The sequence below is a fragment of the Musa acuminata genome, chromosome BXJ2-3 (genome assembly GCF_036884655.1).
Source record: "Musa acuminata AAA Group cultivar baxijiao chromosome BXJ2-3, Cavendish_Baxijiao_AAA, whole genome shotgun sequence".
In the NCBI taxonomy this organism is placed as follows: Eukaryota; Viridiplantae; Streptophyta; class Magnoliopsida; order Zingiberales; family Musaceae; genus Musa; species Musa acuminata.
Genome location: NC_088340.1, coordinates 36402663 through 36422738, shown reverse-complemented (window position 1 = coordinate 36422738; position 20076 = coordinate 36402663). Strand labels below are relative to the sequence as shown.

General features: G+C 39.9%; 2 protein-coding genes across 3 annotated transcripts; one reads left to right on the top strand and one right to left on the bottom strand.

Annotated features, from left to right (window-relative positions):
* Positions 1–1043: 1043 nt before the first annotated feature.
* On the bottom strand, positions 1044–15778 carry LOC103979246 (DExH-box ATP-dependent RNA helicase DExH3). Of its 2 annotated transcripts, XM_009395322.3 has the most exons (19): positions 15171–15777; positions 13873–14027; positions 13678–13765; positions 13235–13480; positions 11843–11938; positions 7702–7890; positions 7441–7600; positions 7208–7338; positions 6376–6543; positions 6027–6299; positions 5558–5752; positions 5152–5355; positions 4721–4790; positions 4470–4618; positions 3099–3407; positions 2883–2942; positions 2592–2744; positions 2388–2498; positions 1044–1812 (listed from the first exon to the last, which is right to left on the bottom strand). In XM_009395322.3, exons 1-19 carry the CDS (start codon positions 15609–15611, stop codon positions 1363–1365), a joined length of 3648 nt encoding a protein of 1215 aa, XP_009393597.2. In that variant the 5' UTR covers positions 15612–15777; the 3' UTR covers positions 1044–1362. The 2 variants fall into 2 exon arrangements, 1 of the variants encoding a protein (XP_009393597.2); XR_010485315.1 differs by lacking the exon at positions 1044–1812 and having other exon boundaries at positions 2846–2942; positions 15171–15778.
* A 604-nt stretch (positions 15779–16382) lies between these two features.
* Positions 16383–19790, top strand: LOC135607960 (T-complex protein 1 subunit delta). The gene is made up of 2 exons (XM_065100285.1): positions 16383–17704; positions 19148–19790. The coding sequence occupies exons 1-2, from the start codon at positions 16473–16475 to the stop codon at positions 19527–19529; spliced, it is 1614 nt and encodes a 537-aa protein (XP_064956357.1). The 5' UTR covers positions 16383–16472; the 3' UTR covers positions 19530–19790.
* The last annotated feature ends 286 nt before the right edge of the window (positions 19791–20076 follow it).

Genomic DNA, 20076 nt, shown 5'->3' with positions numbered 1-20076 from the left:
TTATAGATGTATATATGTTCACATAGATTCAAACCTGAAATCTATTGATTATGTAACAATACATTGATCAACTCGAATGGGTCAACAGACAAAAAGAGATAAATTTAAACTCGTCTCTCTCTCTTTGAATGGTAAGCAAAGAAGGGTGAGGAGGAGACGACAAAATAGCCTACAGGTCGTGCCAGTTATTTGCCAGCCCAATCCCCTCGTCAGCTACAGGACAACTGGGGAGTCACAGGACCGCAAAGACAAAAAGGACATCTCCGACTCCTCAAATTGAGAGTGCATGGGGGCTGCCGTGGGCTCACGTACCTAACTTCGAATGCCCGACACATTGACACCTCCCACTGGCTCTCTGAGGCCCGACCATGATAGTTACGGCACAATAATTCGGCCGTCGTGGTTGAGTGGGAGCCTTGAGACGACGGACGCGCGTGATGTGCTCTCTAAGCCAAATGAGTTGTTGTTTCCAGGTCGCTGTGTCTTGCTTGGTGCCACTGTAGATTCTTGAAGTAGAAGCCATGCCATGCCCTTCGATGCTCCGCTGTCGGGGTTGTTGACCGTTGACCCTAACTCGACGACTTGGTCTTTTGTCTTCCCCCTCTGTGAACACTGCAAAGCCATGATAATTGGAATCAGCTGCTGGTCGGGCGAAAGGGAATCTACCGCAACTTTTTAGAGATTGGGTTTAGGAGTTCGAGGACAGATGCCGATCGATTGAGGAAATTAAAGAAAACAATTGAATATGTTATCCTTCATTGAAAGATTCGGGTCAAGATGCGGTGCCGCGGTCAGTGCCTCGACAAGAAAATAGGATCAGAGGACCGAGATGCCCATGTGGTGTTTGGCATTTTGTCTCACTCACCATGTGTAAGACCATAAAATATGGCCTGACGGAGATGAACTGAGAGGCCACCGGCGTGACACCAAGGATAGCCTCCCTCGCTCTTCTGACGGTGAAGATGGATGATCCAATGCTGCCTTCGTGTCACTACGTTCATTAATGGAGAAAAAGCAACATAGACTGCTGACGCTGGTAGACATACAATAAATGTCGGCCCCACGGATCAGCAGCATCATATACATGAGTTTAAAATGTACACAGGCGAAGGAGTCGAAGGCAAAAAGAACAGAGGCACATGAAGGTTGATTATGACGTACAAAGACACCTGCCTGGTTAACGTTAATAAGCTTCTTTCCTAATCTTCCTGCTCCAAAATAGCATCCAACTGTTGTTCTACAAAATGCCAACTCCGGACTTTGAATTGCCCTGTGAAAATAAAAATATGGCGTGTGATTTCCTATGATGCCTACAGCTTCTCCGTTGTAGGGAGAAAGAAACGATCGTTTATATCACACTTGTTAAGTTCTTCTGTGATGCTGCTTCTTGCTCTTTTTTTTAACCATCATGGACATAGGATCTGGGTCCCGAGAACCGGATGAGGTCCCACCCTGAAGCCACTCGAGTGCCTCGGCTGCAGCATCCTTCTCTGCAAGCTTCTTGTTACTACATGGCTGGCCAAGGAACTGCATACCGTTGAACTCGACCATGGCTCTGAATTGGTTGTTCTTAAGTTGTTTCGTCTTGTACTTCGGGTTTTGGTGCCCAGCTCTGGTGAGCAACGTCTGCAATTGGTTCTTGGAGTTGTCACCACCACCTGTGCTACCTGCAAGCAAAGACTTCTCCTTCTTGGGCTTTAGCTCCTGACGGCCAAAGACAAATCGGCCACTGCATGGATCCTCTGCCACCAGCAACCTTGTTGCCGACAGGAGATCCTCACTGCTCGGAATGTCCATTCTAGGATTGACAAGCTGTTTCAAAGATCAGAAGTAAAATGGGATGAATAAAATGGAAATCCATATAGAAAATGAGACTAATTTCTGAATTGAATTATATATGCATGATGCATGTAATGCATTAGAGAGAAAGACCGTTGTTTAAACAAGGCTTCAGTCTTTTGTTCTCTGTATTCTCTGGATTGAACACAAGCAGATGCAAGTTCATGCGACAGAATGGACGCAATTATGCAAAGCCTCTTAAGCTCAGCTATTAGTTAAAACTGGCTCCAAATGATCATTAGGAAGTGGTTGTTTAATAAAATACCTATGATCATCATCATTGGTCATAAAACATGTGGATGTTTCACATGACAAGACCAGCTTTTTCATAGAGCAAAGTAGGCTAAATTATGGTGAAGCCTCTTAAGCTTAGTCAATTGGCTATCAATAATCATGGGAAAGTGGCTGTTTGATAACATACCTAATGACAATCATCCTAATTAGTCAGGAAACATGTGAATGTTTCATATATTAAGACAAAATATTAGTTTTCTTTTGTCTTATCCAAATCTTCAAACTGCACATTAAAAGCTGGTATTAAGACTTACTTTGAAGTAAATAAGTTCTTCAAGCTCTCTCTTAAGATTTAGATAAGTCGATTGCAAATCAGGATTCATGAAGAACTCCAGGTACCCACCCAACATTTTCAAGTGACCATCCTGCAAAATATAAGATTATATTAAGACAACTCATAGCAAAGACTTCTCAAAATACTTTAAATAAATAGCATTAGTGGAACTCAAGAAACTTACAAGCCCCCCTCGGCAGATGTTCCCTCCAAAGAGCAGCAGTACAGAATCAGACACAGCAGTTGTGTCACGAAGGAATACTGAATTCACCTTAACCTTTTCATTAAAAACTAACCAAGGATATAGAATCTTAGACTCCTTGCCATTGACTGAATTCTGAAAAGAACAAATGATACTCAAAAATATATCTTATATCGCATAGAGCAGCTATTTGTGTAGTGTCATGAACTTCTATTTATAGGACAGGTAACACGTACTCTGATCGTCAAGTAGACCAAATAGGAAAAAACTCACCGAGGAAAGCATGACCTGTCCATCCTCCATCGTCTTCAAAGAAATTGATTTCTCCTTGTTCTGCAAAGTTTCAAGTTAATCATCAAGATAGTTCTGACATCACAACATTCGTATTAAAAAATATTTGAAAACATGGATTGTAAACATTATTTTGTAAAAAAAATGGATGGTTCTTAAGATAAAAAATTAAAGATAGAAAAAAATGATTGAACTTACAACAACAGAACAAACTCCAGGATACAATCCAGCACATATCACAGCCCTGGTAAGGTTTTCATCTTGACTCCACTTGTTGCATGTACTAAAACTGTCGGTAACAAGACCTGTATCCTTCAGAAGAAAAAGAAATTGCTTCCGAAGAGAATCAATGGCCTTCAATGTCTGAGCAGAAAGAAAGTTCTTCCAGCAATACTCATATCCAGAATGCTCTCTTTCTGAATCCTTCCATCCATCGAAAGCTCGAACTAGTGCTAGATGATCACTATAATCACGGCAAGAAAACTGAGATTTGGCAGATTCTGCCAACTGCAAAAAGAATTCAAACATTGTTGCTCAATTAAATTCCAAGAACCCTGAATGGTAAAGAATAACCAATTTGAGAAACACAAGCTATTAAACGTAAGAAATAGAATCAATGGAAATTGAGCACTCAAAACATTCTGCAGCCTGCACCAAAGCAAGTTAATTTCTGCACCAAAGCAAGTTAAGAAAAGGTCCCAGATAGTGGCAAGTGTTTATCCTGCAGGAGACAAACTAATACAATATAGTGCAATGGATGCACAAAATGATACCACGTATAATACAGAAGCCCAGGCATTGATGAATTTTACAGTCAATTAGTATAAATGAAACTGATTTTAAGCAATAAGATAATAAAATATAACTATTACAAACTTCTCATTGTTAGACTCCTAGTGTAAATGGACAACCAGATCAGGAATGACCTTTTCTGCAACTGGATCTCAATTCAACAACCCACCTGTATGGGTAATACCGTAATATGACAAGCTATCACATTAAAAGACCAAGATAACATGTCTAAACTATCAAACAGTTCATACCATTCTAGTAGCATCTTTATCTGGGAAGAACTACATACTTAGCAAATTAACATGCTTACAAACTAATATCTTTAAACTACCCAATGAATAGATAGCAAGGACTCTTGTTTAGCAATGCTCCTCATTTGAGATGCCTAGACTTCAACTGAACTGATTCTGATACATAGCCAACTACCAGAACAAATTATAGACATCAATATAACCATTTAAAATGATCAGCAAAAAAAAAAACACTTCTAGATACTTAACATTAAGTAATTGCTTCATCATTATAAGGCAACCATTACTAAAATGTAAAAAAAAAAAAAATCCAAACAGAGGTACAAAGATCTGCTTCTTTTAATAGCAAGTTCATAAAGATATACTAGAAGACAAAAGAAACAGGGGCTATTGGGTCACTTTGTATACACAAAAAACAATAAAAAAGATACTAAATCAACAATAAGGAGGCGACATTGAGAAGAAATAATCAGCAGATTATGTCAAGTAAAAGAATCAATTAAAAGCACATGTGTGGTTCACATACATCTTTCTTGTCAAACGGAGTCAAAAATGGATCTCGGACGGTTAGACCAGCAACAACAGTCAGTATAGGATCAAGACAGTTGAATATAGCCCCATATATAAGCATCTTTCCCAATTTGGGTTCCACTGGTAGCATTGACAAGTGGCGTCCTGTGAAAGGAATATACGAGAATTCAACACAAGTTTCTTTCAAGAAGAAGAAAGGCGAACGATACAACAGACCACAAAATAAACCCTCAGATCTCTTCCTACCTAAAACAGTTAATTCTTCCTTGTCATCCAGTGCCCCAATTACTTTTAGATACTCAATGGCATTTTGTACCTACAAGAAAGAAACAGATAAGTGCTTCTGCAGAGCACCAGAACAACTAAAGTGAGGAAAGATAGTGAAACCAGGTCATAAAAGCGTAATAAATACAAATTAATCACCAGCCAGGCCTTGGCCTAGTGGTGGACCTGGTGGTTCACACCCTTCATCTTGAAGAGATCCTAGGTTTGAACCCTTGTGGAGGCAGTTCCCAAGTAGTGGACCAGTTAATTTTCTAGGTGAAGGGCAACCCCCTTCATTATTCTAAGAAAAGGAAAAAAAATATGAAACATTGAAGCAAATAAGTGACAGATTCAGTTATTCGCTAGCTGCTATGATTGACATGAAAAGTAGAAAAATTAGAATTGAATAATACCGACAGAGGTTCCGGTGATTGCAAAGCCCTGGATAAGAACTCAGATATGCTTCCTAGGCGTAGACTTTTTATTTGCAAACAAAGGGATTGTAATGGTGTTCTTAAAAGTTCAGGTAATTGGTAGTCAGCAAATGCATCATACACGCATCTTGGGTAAAGGTGATAGCACTCCCCAGGCTGCACACGACCAGCTCTCCCTCTCCTCTGCACAATGAACAATGAGAAGCTAAGATTTACATCACAGTTAATCTCACTACAGAAAGTGCATCGAATCAAATAAGAATAAAGGAGAGGAACACACTAAATTTGAAAATTTGAAAGGAATAAAATACAAAAAGTTTGAGTAAAATCATTACTTCTGATTTTCCACTCAAAAATTTTAAGCAGATGAACAATAAATTCTTACTTGTCGAGTGGATGCCTTAGAGATCCATGTTGGAAGCAAACAAGGAGTGTTATTTAAAGCATCATATGAAGTCTCCTTTGCCTTCCCGCAGTCAACAACAAAAACCACATCATTAATTGTAATACTTGTCTCAGCCATATTAGTAGCAAGAACTATCTTTCTTATACCATTTTCGGGCTTATCAAATATTAACCTCTGCATATGAAGAAAAAAATACTGGCTCAGAAATAAGTCTACTGTTAACAGAAGAAGATAAGAAAACACACAGCATGTTATATCAAATACAGTCAGTAGGGAAGACTAATATACATCTTGAATAGGAGAAAGCAGCTCAACATCAGAAATGAAACAAACTTCACAAGCATAGATAAAATGAACATATCGATGGGATGAATAATCTAGACATACAACAGGAAGAAACGAAATCAGAATATGAAAGACTATAAAGAGAAGCAGGATTAATTTTCACCTGCTCCGAGCTCGCCATCGATCCATGACATGGAAGAAGCAATACTTTTGTAGGATCTCCAAGAAGAGGATTAGCTTGCAGCTGATCTTTAAGAGAATTAATGTCATCCCACCCAGTCATAAACACCAAAACTGCACCGGGCCTTTCTTTCCGACAAATGTGGCACAGAATACTTTCTATAAGGTTAAAGCCAATTGAATCAGGGTTCCAACAAGATAGTGATTCACGAGTTCGTGAACAATACTCCCTAAAATCAGCAGCTTCTAGAGCATCCTGAATATGTTCTAAGGTCATTAGAAATAATTTTTTAAACAAAGCTTTAACTTGAGAGTAAGAATACTTTTCATACTTCAACAACAGAAGCAATTTGACTCTTCCTCCTTCTCATAGCTTGTTTCTGCATTTTCCACATCTTCTCTTGGCCATAATCATCAATTTGATTGTATGGAGTCAACCTATGTCCAGTAATTTCCAGAACATTCTCCAGAAAATGTGTGTGAACTGGATACGTAAAACCCTGTAAATTGAATCAGAAGGCCTACAGATTATGCAATCCAAGAGATACCAAGACATTTTGCATTGCCAGGACAAAATGAAGCATTAAAAAGTAAAAAAGTAAATGCAAGAATTAGTAAAAGGCAAATCCAAGCATGCGTCACAAATGCTGAAAACAAAAATGCATATGCATCAAGAGTATCAGGAATCCAAACTTCACGCCCTTCTATCTTATATGTCCTCTGTGCCCTATGTCCTATCACCCCCAAAAAAAAAAAACCACCAAGCAGTTGCTGGTTCAAAAAAATACACAAACATAACAAACTGCCAAAAGAAGATGACCACAAAAAGATAAAGAGAAGATTGCAATACGAGGACCAAAGATGGAGCAAACAGAGGGGAAGAGACTAGAGGGAGGTGGGTGGGAAAAAGGGTACTAATAAACAGGAAGAGTGTAATATGAGAGCAATGATAGAGAGATGGGAATAATTCAATGGACAGAAAAAAGAGGAGCAGATGGTAAACGGTAGATCCCAGTGCTTTACTTTTCTTCTAAAGAAAAGGTGCAATATGGTATTATAAAGTAAAATAACTTAAAATTCCATTGCAAAACCACCAAATGAACATCGCAGGTCAGATTAGTAAAGAACAATATGAGATATTTTAACAATTTTCTAACAACTTACAGGGATGTGTATCATTGGAGCCCCACCGAAGTACGAAGAGAACAATTCAGCATTTAAAGTTGCACTCATCAAAATTAATCTAAGTTCCGGACGACGGGGAAGAAGGTCTTTAAGGACAATCAGAAGAAAATCTGGTGACAATTAAGTGATGGGTTAGTTTCTATAGGACATATGCTACTTTGCCCTGAAAATCTGCCTTCATTCATGAAGGTTCTTTACCAATGTAATATCACCTTCATTCATGCCGCGTTCATGAATTTCATCAACAATAACATGGGTAACACCTTTCAAGTTTCTGTCAACTAGCAATCTCCTTAACAAAATTCCTGTTGTACAAAAAAGTAGGCGAGTCTCCCTTCCTTTCATACCTTCTAGACGAACCTTATATCCAACCTACAAAAGCAAATTCAAATTACTAATTCATTCATATAATCAAATCTAATTAACATAGAGAATATCTGTAGCTTTTTGGCCTTCATGATATCAGCACTCACAGATTCACCCAATTTCTCCCCCCTTTCAGCAGCGACCCTTTCAGAAACAGCCATCGCAGATATTCTCCTTGGCTGAGTACATATAATACTACAGGTTGCTCCACGTGCAGCATCTATCTCAGATTCTAAAATGTATTGAGGTAGTTGTGTTGTCTTACCACATCCTGTTTCACCTGAAACAACCACCACCTGCAGTACGGACCATAAATTTACCAATTACCAAACAAATATTAGCAGAAATATGGGAGGAATAGGCAAAAAAAAGATAGGCACTTAGATTTTTTATCAGAAAAAACTCCGGCATGAACAAACTCCAGTGATATATTGAAAAGCAGTTGGAGGTACTATTAGAAAGACAAGGAAACAAAACAAAGGTAACTGTGACATACATTTTAGCAGCCTCAACTAGTTTTATTTCTCCCAAAAATTCCAGACACACATACCGTTACATGTAGGAAAAGCTAACTGAAAGGGAAGCTACAAGAGTACACTGTATTATAAATGACAAAGCAAATATGGACAAGAACGAATGATTCTCTATGCAGCGAGTAAACCACCGGCCTATGTTGAGCATGACTACCTAATTATTAGCATAAGACATGAATGGCTTTTCAATCATTAAGTTATGATAGATTGGTGATGTCCCATGAAGGCCAAATAAGAAAAGAGCAATAGGTAGGGTTGATTGCAAATGTTCAGACCCCTTGTAACCCAGAAAAACAACAAACCTGCATCTTAGTGAGAGAGAGAGAGAGCTATGCATTTTCCTTTTTATAAGAAGAGATGCTGACGGGATCATGGGAATGCCTGGTGCAAAATCCCAAAGAAACACATCCAAAGTGGCAGAGGTGTACAACATCAAGAAGAAATCAACAAACATTTTCACTTATATACTCTTGTCAAATTTGCTCTCTCACCCCATTCTCATGTGCTTCCTCATCGCCCTCTATTTTCTCTCTGTTGTTTATGCAGCTGTTATAGACACCAGGACTTACAAGATGACAGCTACAATTGTTGCTTCAGAAAAATAATGGTCGCATTCAGTGCTGAAGTACTTCATAGGCACCCAACATTGATGACAAGAAGACACAACAAGGAACACTCAGAAGAAAAATTCCACTCAGAACACCACTTATAGACAATTCTAGTGCTGACATCATTTCGTGCCAAATTTTACATAGATGAATGAAACTTTTAAAAATGACTTTTCAAGTATGACAAAAGTTTAGGACAGATGAGTAATGCAATTTGGCCTAACCAAGGAGTGAGGGGTGGCTACAATTTATATAGAGGCTCTCTTATGAACTAATAAGTTTACAATGTCAAGTTCATATAGTTCTCAATAGTTGCATCAAATAACACATTGGGTCAGTAAGCAGCTAGGAGTGCAATTCAAGATGGAGTATGAACATCAATACTGCCTTGAATTGGAGAGGAAGTAGATAAACTGTAAAAAAATTGCATCTTCACATAACAAGCAATAAGGAGTCGGATTTCAATTCACCTCTTAAATACTTGATCCAATCCCTACAGAATCTCCAAATTCCAAAAAGATGCTCCAAAAGTATTAGCACTAAAGTGAAAACAAGAAAAATTTAAAGCTTCAATTGTTCTTATCATGGCATGGCCCTGTGTTTTGTCTGGAAAAGCATAACATGTATAGGGACATATGCTTGTGCCAATGACATGCCAATACAGCATGACACCTACTGTCAATACCATACTGGATATGGAACTATACAAGCTGGCCAGAAGTTAGGAACTGCCGTCCCAGCTTTAAAAACCTTTGGGACCTAGATGGAAGGAAAGAAAATCACACTGAAAGTTAATAGTAATCATCTTATAAAGTAGCAAGGATTGTAGTTTTGAGGCCTGATGATAGGAATATACTTTCCTAGTATGGTATTGACTATGTACCAAGTTGTGCCAGCCCACAAACACAAAAATTAGTCTGAGGGCAGGAAAATACCTTCCAAGTATGGTGTGTAGTGTGTACTATGTACTATGTAGTATGAAGTATGTAGTATGTACCATGTTAGTCTGACTGACCATGTGCCAGCATGACTTGATGATCAGCACACCAGCATGTGCTGACCTGAAACAATTGGCACAATGATTTATGTTAATAGGAACCCAAAAAAACTACCATCACAAATGACTAAAATTCATTACTGTATTTTGTTTCTGTATATAGTTCATCAGATTAGTCCTTTATAACTCACTATGTATGAGGACAGAAACTTGTACATTAACAAGAAATTTACTAAATACTTTGATGTACCTGAGTCTAAGATTGAACATCTTTAGGTCCAAATGTGGTATAAAGCAATGATTGTGATACTGCCTGAAATGGTATGAAATGGACAGTACATACCGATCTGGGCATGGACACAACTGAGGGAAAAAAAAAGAAAAAAAAAACCTAAAGGGTTTGGTCCTACTTAGTATTTATTAAAAAACCTAAAATTGCAATTAGGGCTCCCGAATGCAAGCCCTCTTCTCGCCGCTGCCCTCTTCTCATGAACCACTGCCACTGCCACTGCCATTCGACATCGTCATTGCTGCCGCTCGCCAACATGTATCTCCCCAGTACACTCCCACCTCTTCTCCATCGCTTCCTCTTTTTTCTTCTTTCATCCTCCCTCACCTCCTCCACTGCTTTCACTTCTTCCTTCTTCTTCCTTCCTCTTCTTCGTTTTCCTCCACCACCCCTTGCTCTTCTCCTTTTTTTTTCTCTCTGAAACACTATGACACATGGTACATCGGTATTGATTGGTATGCACCAGTCAGACCAGATCATCGAAACGGGTCTGATACCCAAATTGACGATCCTTGGTATAAAGCACTCATAATCCATAAATTTAGATAGTTTGTCAAGGGATGCACAAAATTCAGATGACAACATGTTTGGTTGTATGAATGAAAAAAAAATCACAATTTTGGATAAAAGTAGAAGTAAAAAAAGAAATGCAACATGGCGTCCTGTGGATAATGGATAAGCTAGAAGCTATCCTCAAGCAAGCTATTGAGCTATAGCATAAGCATCCAAAATAAGACAAAAAAACAAGGATCTTAACAAAGAGTTAATAATACAATCAATGTGCTAAATGGACTCCTGGTTGAGTGGGGACTGGATCCTTGAAGCTTAGTACTTTTGAGTGGCTTCTTTCCATTATCGCTTCTGGGCTTTGATTTCTTTGGGTTAGCACAGTGGGGCCAAATATAGCAACCACCAGGTTAAACCAACCTCTTTGCTGCACAGAGTTTTGTCCTATGCTAGTGACTACATTAGATGGAACATGCCTGAGGGGAGAATGCAGAAAGCTGTTGGGGAAGTTTTAGCCAAGCAGTCTAATTTTGACTTTACATTAGAAACTGTCGGCTCCTTTTGTTTCACAGGGAAGGTGGACGGGGATGGGTTTTATCAAGTTTAGGGACAACTCCATTCTGAGGTGGGTGGCGGGACATGTCAAGTTGAATCTGCTGTTATGGTTGAGTACTTAGCCTTACTCATGGGGATTAGAAAGATTGAAGAGCTTAAACTCTGCAATATTTTGCTAAAGGTGGATGCAGTAAATGTTTGCAATTTTGTCGGAGGAATCTCTACTATTCGTTGGTCCCTCCAAGCTATTGTTTCTAATATTTCTTCTCGACGTAAATCTCTAAATATGTGCAACATAAAGTTCCCTTTTTTGGGGATGGCATAGATCCCAGATCTGTACGTTTTATCTTGTATGATTAAGTAACAAAGTTTTTTGTGCTTCAGGAACAAGGTACAATCAATGTGAACAATCTTAATAGCATGTGTCAATAATGCCATTCAACTTTGACTCGTTTTATCTTGTATGATTAAATAACAGTTTTTTGTGCTTCAGAAAAAAGGTACAATCAATGTGAACAATCTTAATATCATGTGTCAATAATGCCATTCAACTTTGATTCAAACCATTGCTCGATAAACTCAAAATACATTTTTTATAATTACAGTCAAGTCTAATTACGTGGAAGATACAAAACAACGATAATTAAAAAATGGTGTACAGTAATACTTACATCTCAAGTTCAAGGAAAAAAAAATACATATAAGATCAGTGGCAGATGAAACAGGAAAAATAAAGGAGACCATATAGTTCCGAAAGACCTGGTTTTGAGATATGGCTGCTAACAGAGCTTCCCTTTCCTTGAAAGCAGGAAGACTTCTACGAAACTCAAGCATATTCTGACCTTCTGGAGAATCCTACACAAGAATGTGGAACTGTCAAAATCTGCAACTAGCTTGAGATCTAGAGCAGCATAAAGATTTTACATACGGAAATAGCAATATGAACGTCTGATTGTCACAGGAGAAGCAACAAGTCAATTTTCACTTCTAGTTATAGTCTGTCTTTTAACATTCTTGGCCATCCTGCAGGCAGAGGCCATATGCAGGGGAAAGGAGATGTTGAGCAAGGATGCGTGAAGGTTAAGACCAATTAACTCCACAAATATTTAGTTGATGTAATCAGAACACAAACATTGAACATCCAAACGTTGGCCAAACACGAGCAATACATACTAAGAATATCAGCTACAATGAAGGCACAATCTTACATGGTTTGGCTCAGGAACAAGGTCTACGCCCATTAAAGAACAGTGCAACATAAGTTTTACTATATTTGGGAGACTATAAGAGAGTTACAATAGGAGCTTGGTGCCATGGAACGTAAAAAAACAATCTCGGTACAACTATTCTCTAAATCTCACCTCCTTAGCAATGGGCACCCAAAAAAAAAAAGCAAGAGTTCTGGAGCTTCTTTCTTTCATCCCAAGCTTTTGTCAGTTCTATATTGCTATTATCTCAAACATTACCTATCATGAGTCATGCTGACATCAACCTTATACTTAGCAAGCAACAAATATGGAGCTTCCAATCAAGGAAATATAAAGACAATGTGCAACACATGTAATTAACTGGGCCCATTTTGGAAAAATAATATGTGGCTTCACTAATGTCTAACTGCAATTACTGCATCGGATATGGGAGGACAATTTAGTTGGTCTTAGGACATGCTGTTAATTACCATCAAATTGAGCTTAAGCATTTTGGCCCAATGATAACAACTAATCCACACGTCATGGGTTAACACCAAGCCATATATGAGTTCACATTATGGGATAGGTATATCTTTCAAACTAGACCTGGAATTTTTAAGCCAGTCCATCCTAAGAATTTGGAACTGCCTGAGAAGTTTGATGTCAATTCAGCTGGTTGCAAAATATATAACCATTCTACCACAAGAAAGTCAAAACTTTGGTTCAAGCTCTATAATCAACAATATAGTTATGGAAATGTCATGATGGTGAATCATTACAAATCAATTGTAGTCATCATATATTCATAATGAATGAAAAACCTGAAGTTTACAGATACTTTAAACATATCACCACCATGTCTTTACAAAGATCAGAAAAAGATACAAATAATAAGATTGTAGAAAAAAATGCTACCTTGTTAGTTACTTATGAAATTAGAAGAATCGAAAAAAATTTTGACCTGCCAAGTCTGTTGTTGATTACGTAGCTGCAAGCTCCTTCGTCTGAGAATTTTCTCCATTACAACACTTGTGGATGTCTGTAAATCTTGTTGTTCAAAAAACCCTTCATCGGTGGCAAAACTGTCAGTGCTACTTGACCTTGAAAATCCAATACTTGGAAAGCTTTCTCGATTTGTTCGCTTTCGAGCAATATATTCCCCAAGTATATCATCAACTTCTCTTTGCAGACCAACAGGAATTGAGACCTATCAGGCACAAGTGCTAGGTAACGTCCGAACATTAAGCAACTACTAACAAAAGAAAGAAAAAAGAATGGACCCAAATGATATAAAACAATATAAATATAACTTTGACAAGATTAATGATTCAACTACCATAAATATCTGGATGTTTCAACAAGATTATACTACTGCAAGGGTCATCAAGAGTTATTTAGAAGTACCTCTCTTTGGGGCCTTCTATCATCAAGATCTGGTCTGTAGTTTGGCAAAGGCACCTTACTAAAGACAACGACCTTCGCATATTGCCGACTGAAAAGGGTAAGATTGTATGTCGTGAGGTAGTGTAGTATGTTAAAAAGTAATTTAAAAAGATGCAAGGTTGCAGCAGTTGAGTGATAGGGATTCCAAAAACATACCTACACAATCCCATTCTCTCAGCCAATGCAGCAAGATGCTCATAATCACGCCTGTCCTTTCTCTCCCTTGATACTATTTCTTGCTCAGTTTCACTTCGAAGAAGCATGCTTAGTTTCCACTTCCATTCATCAACATTATCCAAACTTGATGCGCCCTAACCATTCCAGAAAGCAGAATTCATAAGAGAAAAAAAAAGCTAGAATATATTACAGCTTATAGTATAAACTGGATAATAAGACTAATAAAACATACAATAGGCAAATGCTCAATTGATCATGTGCAGATGAAGAAATAAGCATACATGCAAGCCTCATTGTGCCATACTTCGACTAATTTATGTTCAGGCAGGATAATCTAATGGGCACCACAATAGTACAAGTATATCCAGCTCAACCTTTCATAAGTGTGTGGATTATTAATAACCTATGGGATGTGTCAATTGTGCACATGTCAAAAGTACATATACAAGATTAAAGGAAAGAAAACATGTGAGGTAGAGATGAGATTAACCAAAGAGATGGAAAGCAAATAATAATGTTTGAAAAAAGAGTGTGAATCCCTAAATTGTATGATGGTATTTTGGTTTGTGACCAGACATATGAACTACAACAGTGTCCCATCTTCAATTCTCTTACAAAGGGAAATGAAAAGAAATAGTAACAAACCATGTCAAACAGGTCAGCAAATCCACACACAAAATATAATATAATAATAAAAGAATTGAGATTACATGATCGTGATGGAGTTGAAATATTTCCACTGTTAATTCCTTATGTTTGTTGTATAAGTTCATAAATTATATAATCTACTGGTACCTTATAAGTCTCTTATTGTTTTTTAATACATGTTTCGGTATCTTTGATGTACGGTACAGGTGTCTGCTTGGAACCGTTACCACACTAAAAGAATATCGCACCTATACTCAGGTAGCCAAAAAATTGCACTTTTTTGTAGAATTGAACTCACTGCAGGGAACCATTTACAGCTAAAATAACAACCAAGAACGTTCGTGCAGCTTCCATGACTTTCCTAAGCTCTAAGCCAATAAGAGAAGGTACATGAGCCTACGCTTACAGACTCATAGCCAGAATTAAGGCACCAACTACCGTGTACACCCTAATTTGAGTTGCCAGTGATGACCAATTCAAACAATGAGAACTGAGTGATCCAATTCCCATTTAGTAACATATCAATTTCCCAAATAAGATCATTATATGAAAGTAGAACATTGAATTGAATAAAAATACCGGCAAATAAAGCGCATCAAGAAACAAGACCAACAAGAAATGCCACAAACCTTGTTAGACCCCGGCAGCGCCTCCACGTCCCGATCAGACTCATCATCGGAGTAATCATCATAAGCGTACCTCGCATAATGCGAGCTTTGCTGGTGGAAGTAAGATGGATACCCATCGCCTCCAGAAGAAGTCGTCGCAGGCGGCGGCGGGCTGACCGCGATCCCCTGTCCGCCTCCATCCCGCCAGTCATAGTCCACCGACCGGGCTGTGGTTAGGGTGCCGTTCGCTGAGGCGATCATGGACCGGAGCCGCGGGATCGGCGGGACGTACACACCGGCGCCGCCGCCAGTCTTCATCGGCAGGAGGCGAGGATTAAGAAAATTCAAGCTACCTCTGGGATTAGGACAAGTGCTTCTAGGATAGACGGAGCGGAGGTGGGGAGAGCGTGCTACAGGCATAGTGAGGCGGCGGCAGCCCCGGAGGACGACGGCGGAGAGCATGATAGCTCGCTGCCTCTCATGAACCCGCCGCCGACCTTATATACCCACTTCAAGGGATAAAATTACTCCAAAACGTGCTCTCTTTCGTATCGTTCTTTCAAGAAACGAGAGGAGGAGAGCCCAGAGGAGAGAGAGATAGAGAGAGCGCATGGAACAGTGAGTGAGGCGTGGGAGATACGAGGAGTTAGGGTTTTTGTTCAGTGGTGGGATCATTTGCAAGTCGGGATCCTGTGTCTCGACCTCGTCACTGAACAGGGAATGATGGTTAACCTTGTGGTTGATACATCGATCCTGGAGATGAAACGATTCGTTACCAATAGAGATGAAACGATTGCTGTTTGGTCGCTCGTGTTGTGCAGGTGATATTATCATCTTGTTGAGAGCGGGGCCATCATCTGACGTGCCGAGAGAACAGGCACGGGAGATGGTGTTCAATGTTTTGAGCACGATAGGGAAAAGGGAGCCCGTGAGAATGGGGACGTGAGGAGATCGGACGGGTGTGGAGAATTCATCCGACGGGCGTGGATCGATGATCCAAGTGCTTCCTGCTTTATTTCCGCAACCGTTTGATTGTCTCTTTGTGGTGATCTGTGTGACAGACCACACTGCAATATTGGATACAACAAAGCCTGGGTGTGACAGCGGTGGCTCATTTGAGGCCCATGGGCTGGTTCTTTTGTGTCGCTCCAATGACCCAAACCTCTCTCACGGGAGCTTTCCAGACTCCCACGCGCTCCTGCTCTTCTCGACTTATTCTTAAAAGCTCATTATTCTTTTTCTTGTTTTAGTCGGTGTCTAGGGTTTGGGTTTTGACAGGCCTCTCCTTCTCGCTCCTGCTCCGCTTCCACGGTCGCTCAACTCATGGCCGCCGTTGCCGCCGCCGCCGCCGCCCCGCGGGGCTCCTCCTCGAAGACGGAGAGCTATGTCGACACGAAGAGGCGTGACGATGTACGGCAGGCTAACATCCTCGCTGCCCGCGCTGTCGCCGACGCGGTGCGCACGAGCCTGGGCCCCAAGGGAATGGACAAGATGATCGCCTCCGCCAACGGCGAGGTCATTATCACCAACGACGGTGCCACCATCCTCAACAAGATGGAGGTCCTCCAGCCTGCCGCTAAGATGCTCGTCGACCTCTCCCGCTCCCAGGACGCCGCCGCTGGTGATGGCACTACCACTGTCGTCGTTCTCGCCGGCTCCCTCCTCCGCTGCTCCCTCTCCCTTCTCTCCGCCGGTGTCCACCCTACCGCTGTCTCCGACGCCCTCCACCGCCTCGCCCTCCGCACCGTAGACATCCTCCACGGCATGGCCATCCCGCTTGAGCTCTCCGATCGCGACGCCCTTATCAAGTCCGCCGCCACCTCCCTCAACAGCAAGGTCGTCAGCCAGTACTCTTCCCTTCTCGCCCCCTTGGCCGTCGACGCCGTCCTCTCCGTCGTCGACCCTGCCCATCCGGACCTCGTTGATCTCCGTGATGTCAAGATCGTGAAGAAGCTCGGTGGTACCGTGGATGACACCGAGCTGGTGAAAGGCCTCGTCTTTGATAAGAAGGTTAGCCATTCAGCCGGCGGCCCTACTCGGGTTGAGAATGCCAAGATTGCAGTCATCCAGTTCCAGATCTCGCCACCAAAGACTGACATTGAGCAAAGCATTGTGGTCTCCGACTACACACAGATGGATCGGATCCTTCGCGAGGAGCGAAATTATATTCTAGGGATGGTTAAGAAGATCAAGGCCACAGGCTGTAATGTGCTCCTCATCCAAAAAAGCATTCTGAGGGATGCTGTGACTGATCTCTCGCTGCACTACTTGGCCAAGGCGAAGATCCTAGTGATTAAGGATGTAGAAAGGGATGAGATTGAGTTTGTGACGAAGACATTGAACTGCCTGCCAATTGCCAATATCGAGCACTTCCGAGAGGAGAAGCTTGGCTTCGCAAATTGTGTGGAGGAGGTCTCAGTTGGGGATGGGAAGATCGTGAAGATCACAGGGATAAAGGACATGGGCAGGACGACAACTGTACTTGTCCGAGGATCGAATCAACTTGTTCTTGATGAGGCGGAGCGCAGCCTCCATGATGCTCTCTGTGTTGTCAGGTCGATTCAATCCTTTGTTGTTTTGACATCTCCGTACTGAAATCAATTATGAATTGGTTTAATAATCTGTTCTTTTCCCTCTAAAATTTGTTGTGGTTATCGTTAATATCATAGCTTTGGCCAAAAGGTACACTTAGGGCTTTTGGATTGTTTTTCATGTATGGTTGTCTGATGAGGTGTCTTAGTTGGGGAAGGAGATAGAACTGGGGTGATTGGAGAGGGATTGGATCTTGTGATGTTTTCCTGTCAGGCCTATTCTTGAGCTGTTGTAGTTGCTATCATTGATATTGCTAGGTAGCAGAGGCCAGTGAAATATGCTGAAGGATTAATGGGAGTTGATTGAATTAATCTTACCATTTGTTTGAAGATATAAAATTTTGCAACAGGGAATGCATAAAGTTTGTCTGGGATTGTGAGGGCTTGTGGTAGAATCAGGAGATGGGTGATCTCTCGATGATTTGATTAGATATGTGAGAAGGTTGATATAATTTAGAGTATGTTCTATGTCATTTACATTTTTTGTTGAGTTATGTAAGAAGGTTGATATAATGTAGAGTATGTTCTATGCCATTTACATTTTTGGTTGAGTTAGGATTTGAGATTGTTTTATCCTGTTACTGTGGAAAGGAGTTTTGTTTCTTGATTTGTGCAGGTGAATCAATTACTGCCATTATTGTTCTGTTCTGTTAATCGAGAGGCTAAATAGGAAAGATGCTTTATTTATAACTAAATTGCACAAATCCATAATCTTTTTAACTTCTAGAATTTTATCTTGTTTTAGAAATTGTAGCTAGGAAAATTATCTCGTCTAGAGTTTGTATTACATGCAACTATAAACTTTCTTTTTTCTTCTAGCATGGTATCTTGATTTAGAAATTATGGCTAGGAAAATAATCTATCTAAAGTTTGTATTACATGCAAATACAAACTTTGGAGGGCATATATATACAGAATGTTTGCTATTTTAAGTGTTATACACAATTTTCTCTAATCTCACAGCAATTTATCTTGTTTCAGGAGTATGGCTAGGAGAATTATCTAACTAAAGTTTATAGTACTTGCAAAGACAAGCTTTCAAGAGGCATATATATATATATATATTAGAATGTTTGATAGTTTTAAGTGTTATGCACACAGACACAATTTATATACACAACACAAATACCCATGCAAAGCCTCTTGTTTAATCTTTAGTCATGTTGTCAGTGGCTTCTCCATGTGTTTTTTATATACCTTCTCTTTGATCTGTCCATTTTCTTTTTCTGTACCTTTGCCAATTACCAATTGTAAGAAGTTATTATCTGCTTTAATGGCGATGATGTTGGTTACGCCTCACAGTATTTCGTTGTTTCAGATGCAGAAATTTTTTTTTTTACACTACATTATTTGATTCCATGAAGAATTTATATGGACTCCAATTTACATACTTCATGGCATGCTCAGATGTTTGGTGAACAAGAGATTTCTCATTGCTGGTGGCGGTGCACCAGAAATTGAGATGTCAAGACAACTTGGTGCTTGGGCAAAGGAACTTCAAGGAATGGAGAGTTACTGTATAAAAGAGTTTGCAGAAGCTCTTGAAGTTATTCCCTACACTCTGGCAGAGAATGCAGGGTTAAACCCAATAGCTATTGTTACGGAACTCAGGAACCGACATGCCCAGGGTGAGATCAACACTGGTATCAATGTGAGGAAGGGTCAGATCACAAACATATTGGAGGAGAATGTCGTGCAGCCACTGTTGGTTAGCACTAGTGCAATTACACTAGCCACTGAGTGTGTGAGGATGATCTTGAAGATTGACGACATTATCACTGTGAGGTAGACTGGAACATGCTAACAGGCATCCTCTCTTGGATCATGCATGTTTTTGTTTACCTCAGGTACTTCCTTAATCTACCAGAACTGCAAGAATTGGCAATTTGTATTCCCGGTTTGTGTTAAGACTTTATTACCAGTTTAGGTGCTATATGGCCATTTTGATCTTTTGATATTATTCCTATTATCATGTTTTGTCTTGGTTTTGCCATTAACTATGCTTGTATGAAATCAAAATGAATGCATCCTTTCCTTCAGTTATTCTTCACTTTGTTAACCAGTGAGCTGTGATATTATATTAAGATCCGTTCCTGCCGTTTGATTTCAATTTGTGGGGATATTTCTTGAATATAGTTAAATTATGAACAGCTTCATATTTCAAATGGAAATGGTCTGCACCAAGGTTATTTCAAAGAGAAGAAGTCCATTTGATTTCAATGAGATGGTGGAAAACTGTGATATTTTTTATTAATGTTTATAAATGTTAGTTGTTTTCGTTTTAAATAGAAGAAATGGAAGGTTGTAATCTGTCCCCTATCTGGTGTTTAAAACAC

Coding starts and splice junctions, on each gene's coding strand:
- LOC135607960 (XM_065100285.1), top strand. CDS start 16,473: ATGGCCGCCGTTGCCGCCGCCGCCGCCGCCCCGCGGGGCTCCTCCTCG. Junction 17,705..19,147: donor GATGCTCTCTGTGTTGTCAG/GTCGATTCAATC, acceptor TGGCATGCTCAG/ATGTTTGGTGAACAAGAGAT.
- LOC103979246 (XM_009395322.3), bottom strand. CDS start 15,611: ATGCTCTCCGCCGTCGTCCTCCGGGGCTGCCGCCGCCTCACTATGCCT. Junction 2,943..3,098: donor CTGGAGTTTGTTCTGTTGTT/GTAAGTTCAATC, acceptor GAAACTTTGCAG/AACAAGGAGAAATCAATTTC. Junction 1,813..2,387: donor AAGAACTTATTTACTTCAAA/GTAAGTCTTAAT, acceptor TCTTTGAAACAG/CTTGTCAATCCTAGAATGGA.